The sequence below is a fragment of the Diceros bicornis genome, chromosome 13, assembly GCF_020826845.1.
Source record: "Diceros bicornis minor isolate mBicDic1 chromosome 13, mDicBic1.mat.cur, whole genome shotgun sequence".
Classification (NCBI taxonomy): domain Eukaryota; kingdom Metazoa; phylum Chordata; class Mammalia; order Perissodactyla; family Rhinocerotidae; genus Diceros; species Diceros bicornis.
In genome coordinates this window covers 43,212,609-43,229,505 of record NC_080752.1, presented here as the reverse complement: position 1 = coordinate 43,229,505, position 16,897 = coordinate 43,212,609, and the positions used below count along the sequence as shown (strand labels likewise).

General features: G+C 51.8%; 1 protein-coding gene across 1 annotated transcript; it reads left to right on the top strand.

Annotated features, from left to right (window-relative positions):
* Positions 1-2,070: 2,070 nt before the first annotated feature.
* Positions 2,071-5,722, top strand: IFI6 (interferon alpha inducible protein 6). Its single transcript, XM_058553385.1, has 5 exons — positions 2,071-2,163; positions 3,550-3,648; positions 4,024-4,104; positions 4,187-4,336; positions 5,492-5,722. The coding sequence occupies exons 2-5, from the start codon at positions 3,582-3,584 to the stop codon at positions 5,593-5,595; spliced, it is 402 nt and encodes a 133-aa protein (XP_058409368.1). The 5' UTR covers positions 2,071-2,163; positions 3,550-3,581; the 3' UTR covers positions 5,596-5,722.
* The last annotated feature ends 11,175 nt before the right edge of the window (positions 5,723-16,897 follow it).

The window sequence follows — 16,897 nt, the reverse complement described above, 5'->3', positions numbered from 1 at the left end:
GCAGACATACATTAATCCCTGAGAAGTGGCAGATGGCTTGGCTAGTTGGTCAAGGGCATAGAAAGAGCAAAATTGGGATTTCAAAGATAAGCAGGTCTGGGTAGGGGGCATATGGCTAGAGCTCTAGGAGTGGGCACAAAGCATGCAGATCTTTGTGTCTCACATTTTTGCTCACCAGACACCATCCACTGCAGTGGAAGCTCTCCAGCCAGATGGTCAGATGTCTCGTCCTGCAGATGTCAGCAAAACTCTAAACTTAGCCACCCTATTACTTTCCAAAAGATCCATTAAAAAGTAGCCATGGTGCTATGATCACCAAGACAAAAAAACAACAAATGTTGGAGAGGTTGTAGAGAAACAGGAACCCTGGTTCACTGCTGGTGGGAATGCAAAGTGGTGCAGCCTCTAAGGAAAGCAGTATGGAGATTCCTCAAAAAATTAAAAATAGAAATACCTTATGATCCAGCTCTCCCACTACTGGGTATCTATCCAACAAACCTGAAATCGACAATCCAAAGACGCCTATGCACCCCTATGTTCACTGCAGCATTATTCATTATAGCCAAGACATGGAAGCAACCAAGTGGCCCTCGACTGATGATTGGATAAAGAAGATGTGGTATATTTATACAATGGACTACTACTCAGCCATAAAAAAAGACAAAATTGTCTCATTTGCAACAACATCGATGAAACTGGAGGGTATTATGTTAAGTGAAATAAGCCAGAGAGAGAAAGACAAACACCACATGATTTCACTCATAAGTGGAAGCTAAACTAACACACGGACAGAGAGAACAGTTTGGTGGTTACCAGGGGTAAGGGGGTTGGGGGGTGGGCACAAGGGAGGAAGGGGTGCATGTATACGGTGACTGACAAACAATAATGTACAACTAAAATTTCACCATGTTTTAAACTATTATGACATCAATAAAAAAAACTGGCCATGGTGGCAAGATGGAGGCTATGAATGGACTCAACAACTTGGGTTCCCTCTCACCAAGACTGCTTAGCAATTGCCAACAAATAGCCAACCAGCCAGCAGCAGGCAGCAGTAGAACAACACTGGTCACAGAGCAGCCAGCCACCTGGAGGCAGGTCATTCATATCAGCTCCCTTCCACGTTGGAGAAGGCAATGATTCATCCTTACTGGAATTGTTATGGACTCCAAATATGGTTTGCATTTCTTTTTTTATAATTTTATTTATTTATTTTTACCCCCAAAGCCCCAGTAGATAGTTGTACGTCATAGCTGCACAACCTTCTAGTTGCTGTATGTGGGACACGACCTCAGCATGGCCAGAGAAGCAGTGCGTCGGTGCATGCCCGGGATCCGAACCCGGGCCACCGGCAGCGGAGCGCACACACTCAACCGCTAAGCCACGGGGCCGGCCCTGGTTTGCATTTCTTACCCATAGAATTTCTACAAGCATCACCATCCAAAGGCCTAAAGAATGCTCACTGCATGACCTGGGGCCAGAGGACCCATTTGAGGGCAAAAGATATGCAACGATGGCCTCATGAACATAGGCTTTGCTGGTCTTACCATATGCCCATCACCGGGAAGCAGCCAGCCCAAGAGGACAATGGAAAGGAATGACTTCATTTCCACAAGCTTTAATTTCCTCCTCTGCAAAAGGAGGATTATAAAGAGTATACGGTACTTCACAAGACTGTTCTGGGATTGGGAAAAGATCACGTACATACAACACTTTGCACAGGCCCTGGCATGCAGAGAGTGCTCAATAAATGGTAGGCATTGTTATTAATTGAACTGAATTGTGAAAGGCCTCTGTGCCCCAAGAGGAGCTGCTAGTCGGGCTTCTCTGAGCCCAGCAGGGCAGTGGATCCCACTCTAGTGTGACCTGCTTTGAATACTGTTAGCTGTTTAGAAAGTCCCTGATTTGAATTACATTTTTCTACCAGTAGCCTGTGCAGAGACGCCTCCACTGAGCAGAGCTAGAGGAGTGGAGAAACGAAACTGCAGACAGAGTGCAGGAAAGCGAAACTCTGACAGGGATTGGCTGCCCTGGGGAGTGGGGGAGGCAATCCTAATGTGATTATAAAAAGCCAGACTTCAGCCTGAGAGCTGTGATTTCACTGCTGCTCCCATCTGTCACCAGGATCCGGGCAGGAAGATTCTTTCTCTTCTGTTCTCTAAGGTAAACCCAGAAGCGAGGAGATATGCATGTCAAGATGCCAATCTCTGCCAGGCTGCCTGCCTGTGAGCCTCATGCCCTGAGAGCCGGGATGCCCACTCCTCAGGGAGGCCATACCCCCGAGTCCCTTTTAGTGCCTAGGGATAAGACTGGTCTGAGGGGATGGGTTGGGGCTTTTAGCAGGTTGGGGTGCAAAACCCCAAGAGGCATGCAACTTAGCTCATAGGTGCCACATCACCAATCTGTGGCCTTAACCCTGTCACTTCACCTCTTTGGGCTTCAGTTCCTCATCTGTAAGGTGGAGATCAAGCTACCTTACCTGCCCAAAGGACTGGATGATTTCTGAGACCCCTTTATTGTAGGATCTAATATGACAGTGAGTTCATCTTTGAAGACAGATGAAGGGATCTGAAGTGGTTGTTAAAACTGTGGGTTTGGGCATCAATCAATTGTGGGTTTAAGTCCTGACTTTGCCATTTCCTGGCTGGGCAGGCTTGGGAAAATTACTTAACCTCTCCGAACTTCAGTTTCCTTCTCTCTAACACATGGCTGAGAACAATGGTACCTACTTCATGGGCTTGTTATGGGTATAAGTGACCTTGTGCCATAAAGTGCTAAGTGCTCGATACATGGGAGGTTGATTGTTTGTTTGTTTTTAATTCAAGGAAAATGCATTGAGCTGACAAAGATCACATTAGAGTGAGTTTGGGGGCACATGTATTTTGCTATTTTGTGGTATAATGGAAAGAGTATAGATTTTGAATTCTAACGGTCTTGAGTGTGTGTCTAGGCTGCACAACTTGCTATGTGACCTTAAACACACTCCTTTACCCCTCTACGCTCTCTTTCTCAAAAATGAAGCTGATGTGAGGTCAATGTTTGGTACCTGTAAATACTCAATGCCTTGTAACAATAAGTTTATCAACAACCATTTTTTAGAAAATTCTATGTGACAGGCACTGTTCTAAATGCTAGGGATATAGTGGTAAACAGTTTCGAAATGCATAGCCACCCTCTGAAATAGGCCCTATTAATAACCCCATCTTAGGGATAAGTAAACTGAGAGATAAGTAAACCAGACAAGGTCCCGCCCAAGGTCACACAGCCAAAATCTAGAACAGAAACCACAGGAATGATTCTAGCTGACGTCTATCGAGAGCGCACCACGTGCCAGGCACCACACCAAGGAGGATTGCCTCATGAATTCTCACGATCACTGGGGAGGCAGGAACATCACCGCCGTTGTTGCCGCGAGGAAATGGGAAGCTCCTTAGAGGGGTCCTGGGCTTAGTCCAGAGCACCTCGCTGCTTTTTATGGGGAAAACAATCCAGCAGGTATGGCTCGAAAAGGGCTCTGGGTACCACCTCCTCCCTCTCTCCCACCGTCAGGTTCAGTGACAAAGCTTGCGTGCGGCGCCACCATGCGGCAGAATGTGGTATCGCTCTTTTTGTGCTACCTGCTACTCTTCACCTGCGGGGTGGAGGCAGGTAAGCATCCTGGGGCATGGGGGGACTGTGGGACAAAGAAGCGGAGTTTCAGGATCCCTGAGTAGAGTTTCAGGATTCCTGGTTTAGAGACCCAGGCGTGCGTCTGAACGAGAGAAGCTATTACAATGGACAGCGCAGAGTCGCTGTAGCCAGAGTTCCCTATTCGATTCCCTACTCTGTCAATTCCTCCATTCTACCGAAATTTATTCCATGCCAGTTATGTGCTAAGCACGGCGCCTTAGGAAAAGTCTCTTCCCTTCAATGAGGCTCTCCGAAATGGGAGGATGGTGGCCCCCACTTTGGGGATGGTCCTGAGCCTCAGGCACAGAGTAGGGGACCCTGCTCCCCACTCTGCTTTGTCCGCTCTGCCGACAGGCAAAAGAAGACGCTCCGAGAGCTCAGAGGAGAGCGGCTCCGGGTGGTTGAGCACGCTGACCTACATGGCGGTCGGAGGAGGTGAGTCTGGAGGGCAGGGGGCTCGGGAAGGCGGGGCGGGCGCCTGCTGCGGGCGCTCCCTCACCGGCTCCTCCTTCTGCAGGGCTCATGGCCGTGGGGCTGCCCGCCCTGGGCTTCACGAGCGCCGGCATCGCCGCCAACTCGATGGCCGCCTCGCTGATGAGCTGGTCGGCCGTGGCGAACGGGGGCGGCGTGCCCGCCGGGGGCCTGGTGGCCACGCTGCAGAGCCTCGGTGAGTGGGGCCGGGCCCTCGGGCGGGGACTCCAGGGCTAGGCGGCCTTCTTTACTGTTCTGGGCCCTTTTCACAGGCTAACTCACCTCTGTGAGGCGGGTATTCTTATAATCTCCATCATGCAGTGGGGAAATTGAGGAACCTAGGGATTAAGTAATGTACTCAAGTTCTCCCAGCTAGTTAGCACCAGAGCTAGGATTCCAACTCAGTCTGATTCCTCGCTTTTAGCATCGAAGGCCAGGTGTCTTGCTGATGCTTTGGCCAAGTCGCAACAAGCCTCAGTTTCCTCATCTGTTAACGGGGACAATCATCGTCAATTTAACATTTTATGAATCTGCTTAGCCTCAGAGAAACAGAATGGCAAAGAACCATGGGGGAGCCACCCAATTCAATCTCACACCAACTCTGCTCTTGCATTTCTTAAACACCATGAAGGGGAAGGAAAAGGGCTCAGAATGACCCTTCTCAAAAATGCACATTCACTTCTCTCTCTCCTCTATCTCTTTCCTTTTCTTTCTCTCTTTCCCTCTCTCTCTTTCTGAGGCCTCCAAAATCCTACAGAAAAAAACGCTCCCTCTGCCTCGACAATCTGTCCCCTCTGCCTTTCTGAGCCCTCCAGCCTCTCTCAATTCTGGATGACAAAAGCCCAAAGAACCAGCCCAAAAAAACAGAGCCCTTGTCAAAGGGGGCAGATGGAAAGACAGGGACCAGGCCACACCCCAGCAGTGGGAAGTGACAGGTGTGGGAAAGGCTAGGAACAGTCCTGTGCTATAAGATGGTTGTCCTCTCACATGTCACAGGGCTGTAACAGGGATGAAATATCATCCTTCTTACTTTCAAACCCCAAGCACCCACAAGGAGGTCTCCACAAAGGTGGCTGTCATTAACATTATTAATAACATGGTGTGTTCATCGCAGACATGAGGAGAATGAGCCGTTATTTTTGTCTTTTTCTTCTCTAAAACACATCTCTGATTTGAGATGGCAAGTCAGGGGGGAAATAGGATTCACTTTGCAGAAGTCCCGTCCCCTCTCAGGACTTCTGTTTCTTCATCTGGAAATGAAGCGGTTGGACTTGACCAATGGTTTCCAGACATTTGGGTTCCCAGGCCTGGTGCCTGGGCCCCGAGTGACCCGGCTGTATTTGCTTTACAGGGGCTACCGGTGGCAGCGGCCTCATGGCCAAGGTTGGTGCCTTTCTGGGCTACACTGTCCACAGGCAACTCAGCAACCAGGAGGAGGAGGAGGAGGAGGAGTAACCAGAAGCTCCCAGGAACTCCCTCCTTCCTCCTTGCCCTCCTTCTTCCAGTTGAAGTCTAGAGCTTTCTGTGTTATACTTGTCAATGACCTAGGTCAAAACACAGAATAAACTTCTCTCAGAAAACACTTTGTCCTTCTGTGTGTTGCCCTTGCTATGAGAAGCCCAATAAGATCTGGCTCTGGTGTGCCTCACCCACACACACACACCCCATTTCCCCCTAAAGCCAACCACAGCTCCTGGAACTCAACCAGCTGATTTAGTCTCTGGGCCTTAGCACATGCTGTTCTCTCTGCCTAGAATGTCTTTCTGAAGCTCCTCACCAGGCTCAGACATGCCCTCCTCTGGGATGCCTTCCCAGCAGAGCCTCCTTCTACCACTGGCACAGCGTGAACGTTCAGGCTCGATTTCACAGGGTGCCTGGGGAGGCAGAGCCCAGTTTGTTCTCAGTGAGAGAAGCTTTCAGCTACTTCTCCAGGTAGGTGGAGATGGGGAAGCCAGATCTCCATTCTCTGAGGGAGCACTAGAGTGGTCTGCGTCAGATGGAGAATATAAGGCCAGATCTTTGCCTTGGGGAAAAGGTGTACCAGCAGCTTTTTGAGGGCTCAGCAAAGCCTCCCTTCTCTCAGAGAACTCTGGGGATAGAGTGGACAGTTTGCACATGGAGCCTGTATGCCTTCTGAATGGGAAGGGAAGGCCAACCCCAGGCCTTGGGGAGACTGGAAGTTTGGGAGACCTGCCCAGATGAACCAGGGTGCCCAGACCTAGGCAGGGGAAGGGCAAAGAGGCCCTGGAAATCAAATGGCAGGGAAGGTAGGGCTGGTTCCAGCACTAGTGGAAAGAGAGCGAATGCTGTGGTTCTAGTCATGAGTGGGCACGCCAGCCTCAATGCTAGCCCAGCCTCCCGGGGAGATCTGCACCCCTGGGAAGTGGCCAAGTGTGAACCACAAAAGCTGGTCACAAAAAGGCCAAGCCAGCTCTCCTCAGGCCTCCCCCACCCAGCCCCACTTATAATCTAGAAATTCTTTTTTTTTATTTATTTATTTATTTGTTTTTCCCCCAAAGCCCCAGTAGATAGTTGTATGTCATAGTTGCACATCCTTCCAGTTGCTATATGTGGGACGCGGCCTCAGCATGGCCAGAGAAGCGGTGCGTCGGTGCACGCCCGGGATCCGAACCCAGGCCTCCAGCAGCGGAGTGCACGCACTTAACCACTAAGCCACGGGGCCGGCCCTAGAAATTCTTTGATTACAGATGTGGGTGGGTAGGTAAGAGGTCCCATCCTGCCCGCTCCTGCCCCAGGTCCAGTGCCACCTCTGCAGGTGTTTGCCTCTGCTAGCTTGCCCCAGGCACCCAGAGAAGCACTGTCTGTGGAAGAGGTGCACAGGGGGTAGAGGCACCATCTGCATCTCAAACACTGTCACCGTGGCTTGTGTACAAGAGCAGAAGGTGGACTGAGTCCCCTGACCTGACACTCACCATAGGGCCTTGGCAGAGTCCCGCCTTGGCTAGGGCCATCCACGGAGGGGCAGATAGAGTGGAATTCTGCCCACAGAGGGAGGCAGGGTCTCAAGCATCACACTCTACTGAGGCCTGTAAATTGCACCCCAGTTTGTCTATAGGGTTGACATCGCAGAGACCTAGGTGTGTGTCGCTCAGCCCCCTCAGGGAGGGCATTGTATCTAATTTACCTCTTCTTCCCAGTGCCCGGCACAGGCCTGGCACACAGTAGTTGCTCAATATATGTGGGTAATTGAACCTGAGGTCAGTCTCCTCCCATTTACCCTTCACCTTCCCCAGTCTTCAATGGGAAGGAGTGACTGGACCTCTTGTTCTTTTCCTGGGTTACCCTTGATAATACCCACTTGTCACCACCGTGCAGGCTTGGGGGAGGGGAGCCTGAGCCTCCTTTAATGTGTAATCCAAGTAAACACAGGCCCCTAGACTTTTACTCAATATTCTCTAGCACAGACGAGGCTGGGGTTTTCAAATAAGGCCGTGGAGCATAGTAGGTAGGAATGTTCCTCTGGAGTCCTACAGACCTGCCCTCTCCTACCTGTGCACCCTGGCATAAGTTCCTTCACTTCTCTGTGACTCAGTTTCCTCCTCTGCAAACTGAAATGATAATAGCATCTACCTCATGGGGTTTTGTTAAGGGATGAGATGAGAGCCAGCCCTGATGGCCTCGTGGTTAAAGTTCAGTGCTCTCACCACTTTGGCAGCCCAAGTTCGTTTCCCAGTCGTGGAACCACACCACCCATCTGTCAGTTGCCGTGCTGTGGTGGTGGCTCACACAGAAGAACTAGAAGGACTTACAACTAGGATATACAACATGCACTGGGGCTTTGGGGAGAAAAAATAAAAAAGGAAGATTGGCAACAGATGTTAGCTTAGGGAGACTCCTTCCCTGCAAAAAAAAAACACATATATATTAATAATAAAATAAAATACTGATTTCTTAAAAAAAAGAGAGAGATGAGATGAAATAATGAATGGAAAGAGTGTAGCATGGACCCTGGCCCATAGTAAGCACTCAGTAAATTATTATGATTAAGGACTTGCATAAAGCAGAGAGGAAATAGCCAAATAACAACCAGGAATTAGATAATCTAACTTTGGAGTCAGGATTTACTTTCTGGGGCTCACAGACTCTGTTCTTCCTTTCTTCCAAGGGTGGGCACCCTGGCCCCAGAAGCATACACCCTCCACTTACCCCCTTGCACAGCATCAAGGCCAGAGAGAGATAGACAGCTCTGCCCCCAGGGTTTTAGATCTGAGGCCTCAGCAGTTCTCAGGCTGAATGACACTGAAAATGACCTGAAAAGGTCCCCTGGGGCTTGTGCAGGTGACTCCATGCTTTCACTCTGCAGGCACTGACCAGGGGCTCAGTCTGTGTCAGGCACTGTGCCAGGTGCTGAGGACACCCCAGTGGAAGAGACCCAGTTCCCACCTACCTGGAGCCCACAGGGCCCCCAAAACACTCATGACCCCCCTTCTCCCTTTCTGTCACCACCTCCTCACCCCCATCTCCTTTCACCCGTCTTGGCCCTTGTCAGCCTTCACGGACCACAATCATCCTGTCTACAAAGTATGAGGCAGAATGATGAACACAGACCAGAATTCACTAACGCAACAACTCAGGAGACACTAATGCGCTTTTAAACTCCTCCTTGGCAATGGCCTTCAGACACAAAGCCGAGCCCTGGCCCAGCTCCAGGGTGGGGCTCCTCAGGCAGGTTACTTGCCCTCTCTGAGTCCCAGCTTCCTCGTTTTTAAAACCAGGGGGGGTGGATACCATTGTCTCCAGGGCGCCTCCTGCCCTAAAACTGCTGAGCCTGAAGCACATGCATCTGAATCCCCTCATTCCTGTCAGATCCCGGCCCTCCGAGAGTGGGTTTTATTTTTGGAAGCTGCCAAAAGCCGCCTTGTGGTGCCAACTTTGGTGACTAAGGTGGGTGATGGTGCTGAGAGATGCCATGTTTGGTCACAAATGAGGGTAACTAGAAACTAGCAGGGCAGTTCCTCACTCCGGGACCACACCCTAAGACAAGTCCAAAAATAGATCCCATCTGTGTGGCTGACGATGGAAAACAACGTTGAGGTCCTCTGTCCTCATCACCTCACTGGACGTTAGTGTCCTACTCTATAAAATGGAGGAGGGGAGGTGTTGGACTCTCACCTAGACCTAGAATGTCCTTCCCAAGTGCTCAAGTTAGAGGTGTCTTACTCTTGAATAAAATCCCTTTAACTGGGGATTTCTTTCATTCTTTAAGGGCCTCTTTGGCCCTCAGCCCTTGAAAGTCCGCTCACTCCCTCTCCGGGCAGCCCTCCCACAATTATGTGGTGCTATGTGCCAGTGTGGCCACCAGGTGGCAGTACAGTCCCATCCTGGACTCTTGATCAGCCTGCATCATCCTCGAACAGCTCCACAATTACCAACAGCCCTCCCTGGGGCAGGCCCCACTACGGATGGATGCTCAGATCCTGCCCACGGCTCTGCAGCAAGAGCTCCTGAAGCTCACGAGAGAGCTCAATCCTCAGGATCCCTGCAGGGCCTGGCCCCTCCTCTCCCTTCCTGGAGCTCAGCCCTGCAATGCCGAGATCTCCAAACTCCTGAGCACAGCATTCAGGACCCTCTGCAAACAAGTCTCACCTCCAGGCCCACAGCCTGTGCTCCCATACCTGAGCCACAGGGATTTAAAGGATGTGAGAGGAGCACTTCACACACACGCTTCTTGGTTGGGCAGCAGAAGGTGATGGCAGGAACAGGGCATCCCTAGACCCAGCCTTAAAGGGGGCCTGGGCCAGCAGTAGCCGGAGCGAGCTGAGGCAGAGGAGGCCTGTGGCTTCCTGTGAAGAACTGAAGAGCCACTTCCTTTAAGCAGGTGGCTGTGGGGGAGGGGCAGAAGATTAGGGAGCTTGGGCTTCCTGGCTTAGGGGGAAAGGACGGGGGCCCCCAGAAGGCCCCATGAAGAGGCTCAGAGCAGCCTTCCATTTCCCTTCCCTCTGGGGTCTCCATGGAGCAGACAGTGCAGACAGGCAGGGTCACACCCTTCCCCTGTGCTGTGAAGCCACAGAGAGGGGAGTTAGGCTAGGGGCATGCTCATTTGTATAAGGCCAGTAAAGAAATGGAGCCTTGGGGCCAGCCTGGCATAGCGGTTAAGTTAGCGCACTGCTCTTCGGCGGCCTGGGGTTCACAGATTCAGACCCCGTGTGCAGACTGAGGCACCGCTTGTCAAGCCACGCTGTCGCGGCGTCCCACATACAAAATGAGGAAGATGGGCACGGATGTCAGCCCAGGGCCAGTCTTCCTCAGCAAAAAAAGAGGAGGATTGTCAACAGATGTTAGCTCAGGGCTAATCTTCCTCACAAAAAAAAAACAGAAAGGAATGGAGCCTTGGTTACTCCAAGAAGCAAGTCCAACCACTTAGCTCCAAGCACTCAAGTCCAAGTACCCATCCTCTGAACCCAGACCCAGAAACGCAGCCCCAAGTACTTAGCCTCAAATATCCGCCCTAAGTTCCCTGCTCCAAGCACCAGCTCCCAGTGGGGCATCCAGTGCCAGGCAGAGGCTGGCAGAGGCCCAGGGGCTCTTTAGCTATATGGGGGCATGGCTTGTCATGGAGAGCTTGTCCTTAATCATTCTCCCTAGATGTATTTACTGGACTGACTCTTCCCCTGTAGCCAGCACTAAGGAAATGCCAGCCCAGCCATGACAAATAGTCACAAAACCCAAATTGGTGCAGTTTTACTGCTTTTGTTCTATTTGCATACATTTGCTTGTCCAGGGTGGTACCCAGCCCCCACTCACCCACACCCGCATTCAATGGAGAACTAAATGCCCCCAGTAGAGTCAGAAGCAGGTGGTCAGGGCCAGGGAGGCTTCCTGAAACCAGAGGAGGCAGAGAGGCGGGGGCTTGGTTTGGGGCCCACAACCCTTTAGCATTGCTGCATGACTCTCTTTGGGCCTCTGCTTCACCTCTGTCCGGCCAGCGGACAGTCCTTTGTCTGCCTCTCTCAAGGGGTGCGTGTGAGGAGGAGGATAGGAAGTCTCAGCAGAGAACAGGGGTATCTCTGAGAACAGAGGCTGCTCGGCTACAGGTCACAGCAAGATGGGGTAGGCGGCAGTGGTGGTGACACCACAGGTTTTGTTCTTAGTGGATATGAGGATGTAGCCACTGGTAGCAAGCACGAGTTCTTGATGAGCCAAAAGGGCTTACCTCCTCATACCCATAGCCTACCGGGAGCACAGATTGGTTCAGCTGCTCCAGGTGCTGATCTGGGGAAGGGGCAGAACATCTGCACTCAGCCATGATTTCTCACGCTTTCTCTTGGAACACATCAACTCAAGAACTCAAGCCTATTCCTCCCTCAATCCTCCCCACCTTGGGCAAAGTCACCTCCAGGCATGCGGGTACCTAGGCCAGACAATTGCCCAAAGGCTTTCCCCGCTGACCTTCCAAGGAGGGCTCCTTCACTCTTTGGTCTCCACTCAGATGTCACCTACTCGGAGAAGCCCTCCCTGATGACCTACTTTATTTTTTTATAATTTTATTTATTTTCCCCCCAAAGCCCCAGTAGATAGTTGTATGTCATAGCTGCATATCCTTCTAGTTGCTGTATGTGGAACACGGCCTCAGCATGGCTGGAGAAGCGGTGCGTCGGTGCGCGCGAGGGATCCCAACCCGGGCCGCCAGCGGCAGAGCGCACGCACTTAACCACTAAGCCACGGGGCCGGCCCCCTGATCACCTACTTTAAAGCAGCCTCCTTGTTCCTCTCTACTACAGTGGTTCCCAAACTTATCTGCACGTGGGAATTACCTGGGGACTTCAAAACATACTGATACCTGTGTCTCACCCACAGAGATTGTGATTTAAGTGGTCTGGGGTGCAGCCTGGGCTTTGGAATTTAAAAAAATCTCCAGGTGACTCTAATGTGCAGACAAGCGTGGGAACCACTGCACTAGCACATGACCCGTTTCTTCTGTCTAAGGCCAGTAAAGAAAGGGAGCCTTGGTTACTCCAAGAAGCAGGCCCAAGCACCCAGCCCCAAGTACCCAAGTCCAAGTACTCAGCCTCAGAACCCAGTCCCAAACACCCAGATCCAAGGTGTTATGTGTGTATATATATACATATTTTGTATGTGTGTGTGTGAGGAAGATCAGCCCTGAGCTAATATCCATGCCAATCCTCCTCTTTTTGCTGAGGAAGACCAGCTCTGAGCTAACATCTATTGCCAATCCTCTTCCTTTTTGTCCCCAAAGCCCCAGTAGATAGTTGTATGTCATAGTTGCACATCCTTCTAGTTGCTGTATGTGGGACTCGGCCTCAGCATGGCCAGAGAAGCTGTGCGTCAGTGCGTGCCCGGACCCGACCCTGGGCCGCCAGTAGCAGAGCACACACACTTAACCGCTAAGCCATGGGGCCGGCCCCGGTGTTGTGTATATTACCTCATTTAATCCTTACAACAATCTTCTTGAGTGTTATTAGGATCCTCACTTTACAGATGAAGAAATCAAAGCAGAGAGAGGTTAAATAACTTCCCTATGGTAAACAGCTAGCAAGTGACAGGGCCGGAATTTGAACTCAGACAGTCTCTCTAGAACAGTGTCTGGCACCCAGAGGAGACTCTATAAATAATTGTCCAATAAAGGACCTTAATCTCCCTCTGCTTCACTCATCCCCCACATTCAATCCAGCAACCAGCTAGCCTCTAGATTCTATCTTCTAATTGTTTCTTGAGTCTGTTCATGACTCTCCACTCACATGGCCCCTCTCTCTAGTTCACTACCCTCAGGCCTGGAGGACACCTACAAATTCCTTCTAATGGGTCTCCCTGTGTCCACTCTTGTCTATTCTCCACACAGAGCCAGGAAGATCTTAAAACAAAGTAGATCAAGTGACCACGTCCCATCCCTCCCCCCCTTAACGCCACCAATGGCTGCCTGTCATACTTAAATAAGTAGAATAAAATTCTACTTCCTTACTAGGGACTTCAAGGTCTTGAATAATCTGCTCCTCGAAACTTCCAGAGTCTTATCTCACCTTGCTTCCCGTCCCCCAACTCTTTTCCAGCCAGAACCCTCCTCTCCTTCCCAGAACCCTCTAGGTGTGGGCTAACCTCGATGCCTTTCCACAAGCCCTTCTCTCTGCTTGCAACATTTCTGTTGTTTCAGAGTCAGCTCGAATGTAACTTCTCCAGAGATCTGAGCCCCCAGTGTAAATTAAACACTGTTTATTCCAGCAGCCTGTACCTTGTGTTCCTAGAATTGATCACAATTGTAATAAAAGCATGATTGGTGTAAGCATTTGTTACTGTCAGACTTCCTCACTAGACTCTGAGCTCGCTGTGCACTAGCACAGGGTTCGTCGCTACTTACCGCGAGCACTCAGCGCCTGGCACACAGGAGGCGCCCAATAGCTTTGGTTGAGTGGATGGATAGATGGACAGATGGATGGACAGACAGACGGATGGGTGGATGAGAAGTGATTGAGTGAATAAAATACATTTTAAAATTGTGAACCTAGTCACCCTGCCTTTATTTCTCAGGGCAGTTATAATGTGCGCGATTCACATGGGCGTTATTTTCACCCTTCGAGTACCCCCTACCCACCCGCACCCCATGGCCTTTCCCAGGCAAGGCCACTGGGCGGGGCTTCCGGGGCCGGTTTCTTGACGTCACAGAAGGAGGCGTGCCCGGAGTCAGCCTCTGCTCCCTGATTGGCGGGCGCGGACGACGGCGGTCACACGCCCCGCCACTGCGGTCGGAGTAGACGCCGTGGGAGTACAAGGTGGAGGAGGGCGGGGGGCGTCCCCGTAGGCGGCGGCGAGGCTGTTGCGCCCCCTCGCAGGCTTCAGTGCGTCGGGGTCCCTCGGGGGCGCGTTCACGTATCGCCGAGCGTTTGGCTAGGTTCACACTGTTCTACGAGAAGATGGGACAGCGGAGGGGACGCGCGCTGCGGCTGGACCGCTCCCCGCAGCGGTGGGACAGAGTGTGACCAAGGCTCGGGGCGCTCACCCGAGCGTGGCTATTTCGGGCCTCTGACCTCAGCGAGGAAAGTCCCAGAAGCCCAGCCCCACCCTCCCCCTCACTCTCCTGGACACGCTCTGCCTCTTCCCTCCACCCCGAACTCTGACCCAAAAAACTGCGGGACCAGGAGTCTGCAGACCTGGATTCTAGCCCAGCTCTGTGTGACCCAGGACAAGAGTCATGCCTTCTGGACCTCAGTCTGCTCATCTGCAAACTGAATTGGCACCTGCATTAAATGATGTGATGTATAAAGTGCCCAGCGCTGGACTGGCACATACTAGACGCTCAGTAGGTACTGGTTTCTTTCTCCCTGATCCTGACGCTGCCACTGAGTGGCTCTGTGGCCTGGAGCAATTTCACTTAACTTCTGGGGGCTCACTTCCCCATTCTAGAATGAGAGAATTGTGCTTCCAGCTCAGAGGTTCTGGGAGCTAAGACTTCTTGAGTCACTGAATCAATGATGAGCTGAGACCAGACCCCACCTTCTGGTGTCACCTGACTTCTTTGAGGTTCCTGTGACAAACGGCTTCCTCATCCTCCTGGAGATGGCTCTAATGAGGTTTTGCTTAAGAGGGCTGGGTTCCCCAGGGATTCTGCGAGGTCTTAGGGTTTGCAGGGATCTTAAAGGGCTTCCCAGACAACCTTCTTCAATGGTTCTTTCAAGGTTGGGTCACTCCCCTGTGTAAAACTGTTTCATGGCTCCCTATGGCCCTCAGGCCTCTCAGTAAGACCCACAAGGCCAAGCCTGGCTTTCTAGCCTCAGCTGAGCCCCCTCCCCTCTCTCTCAGGCAGGCTCTAGCCAGACTGAGCTGCTTTCAGCTCTCTCTCCTCCCCTCCTGGTGTTTGCACAGACAAATCCCTCCCTGCCCCATCCTCTTTCACCTGGCTAACACCTCATCCCTGACCATCGTGGGAGGGGGTGGATCCTGACCCCTAAGATGGGTCCTTGTTCAGTTGAGGACTGGTGAGTGACTCCCGACCTCACCCAGCTCAGCCACCACACTTCTTACTTCCTGCCCTCCAGCCATGCTGAACTTGCAGCTCCTTGAAAATTCAGGGCTCTCTCTTGCCCCTCGGCTTTTGCACCTGCTGTTCCCTCAGACCTAAACACTCTTATTTTCCCTACTTATTTATAGTTGTCCTTCAAATCTCAGTTTAGAAGTCACTTCCTCCCAGGGAGAGGGGGAAGGAGTTCATTGACCAGCCCCTACCGTATCAAGTACACACTTTCTTGCCACTATTTAATATCTATTGAGTGAGTGAGTGAGTGAATCCTTGCCCAGTGCTTGTCCAGTCTCTGCTTACATACCTGAGAGGCAGGGAGCTCACTACTTTTGAAGCACCCTACTCCATCTGTCCATTAGAAGGCCTCCAATTCCTGCCCACCCCCAACCAATGCTCAAGAGATTCCCTGGGTGGGGGGCGGCCCGATGGCATAGCCGTTAACCAGGAGCGTTCTGCTTTGGTGGTTTGGATCCTGGACGTGGACCTACTCACTGCTCATCAAGCCATGCTGAGGCGGCGTCCCACATAAAAGAGCTACAACTCTACAATTATGATACACAACTATGTACTGGGGCTTTGGGGAGGAAAAAAAGGAAAAAGAGGAAGATTGGCAACAGATGTTAGCACAGGGCCAAGCTTCCTGAAAAAAAAGATTCCTTGGAACTGAAGCCTAGAGTGGGCAAGTACATTGAGATACTTGGTGCAGAGCCAGGGTCCTCCTGCCTGTCCTGAGGGCTCATGCAGGCTCACCTAGACGTGATAGGGCCCATAGGCATCAGCAGAGACCAAGATTCCCCACAGCCGGTATCCACTTCTAGGCCTGGGACTTGAGACACCGTCACAGCTCATGTTCGCTTTCACCTAGGAGCAGCTGATCAGCCTCTGCTGGGGACAGGGACACCGACAACCTAGTCTGGGTGGAGGAGGCCAGGAAGGAAGCTCTTTCAGATAGCACTGGACTCCTATTGCCTGATTCAATCCCCATGCCAGCCCTGTGAGGCAGGAGATGCTGTTCCCTTTTACAGATGCCCAAACTGAGGTTTCTGGATGGATGCTATTTACCTAAGGTCACACAGTGAGATAGTGGCAAAGCCAGGCTGAACTTCAAAGCCCAACCTCTCTCCTCTGTGCCTCCGCTTGGTGCCTCTTGTCTACCTACCCTGCTCCCAGCCCCATTCTTCCCGAAGCATCGTGAGATCCTAAAGGGTCCTGTGGCTCCTGTTCCCACAGTGGGGTCCCACCCCCACTGGGGCCTCAGCAGCTGTGCCTGGGCGGCAGCTAAGGGCTGCCCAAACGCCAGGAGTCATCCCTTCCTTCTGCACTTCGTCACTGCCCAAAACTGCTGAGGGACCCAGACCAAAATTAGGCAGTGGCCAAGGAGCTGTCTTATAGACACCAAGCCCCTGAAACCAGCCTGGGCCACTTAATTGCTGTGTGACCTTGGGTGGGTTCCTTTCCTTCTTGGAGCCTCAATTTATCATCTGTAAAGAGGATAAATTATCCCTCCCAGGGTGTCAGTGTGCCAGAGTTCAGGAAAGTTGCTTTCTCTCCCAGGCCGCCTCACCCTTGAACCTTCTGACCTTGAGGAACAGAGCCCTCCCAGGGTCCCTACTGGGGCAAAACTCCAGCATAAACTGCGCATAGCCTGGTCCTTGAAGGGGTCACAGATCCTGGGTTGGGTGGGAGGCAGGTTGGGGGGCCCAGCTTCCCCAGTGTCAGCCCCTTTCGGCCTCTGTCCCTGCTGGGGAGCTGGCTCTCTCATCACAG

Bases quoted from the DNA above. Each gene is read 5' to 3' on its own strand.
- IFI6 (XM_058553385.1), top strand. From the start codon at position 3,582: ATGCGGCAGAATGTGGTATCGCTCTTTTTGTGCTACCTGCTACTCTTC. The intron at 3,649-4,023 runs GTAAGCATCCTG...CTCTGCCGACAG, and splicing joins CACCTGCGGGGTGGAGGCAG to GCAAAAGAAGACGCTCCGAG. The intron at 4,105-4,186 runs GTGAGTCTGGAG...CTCCTTCTGCAG, and splicing joins CTACATGGCGGTCGGAGGAG to GGCTCATGGCCGTGGGGCTG.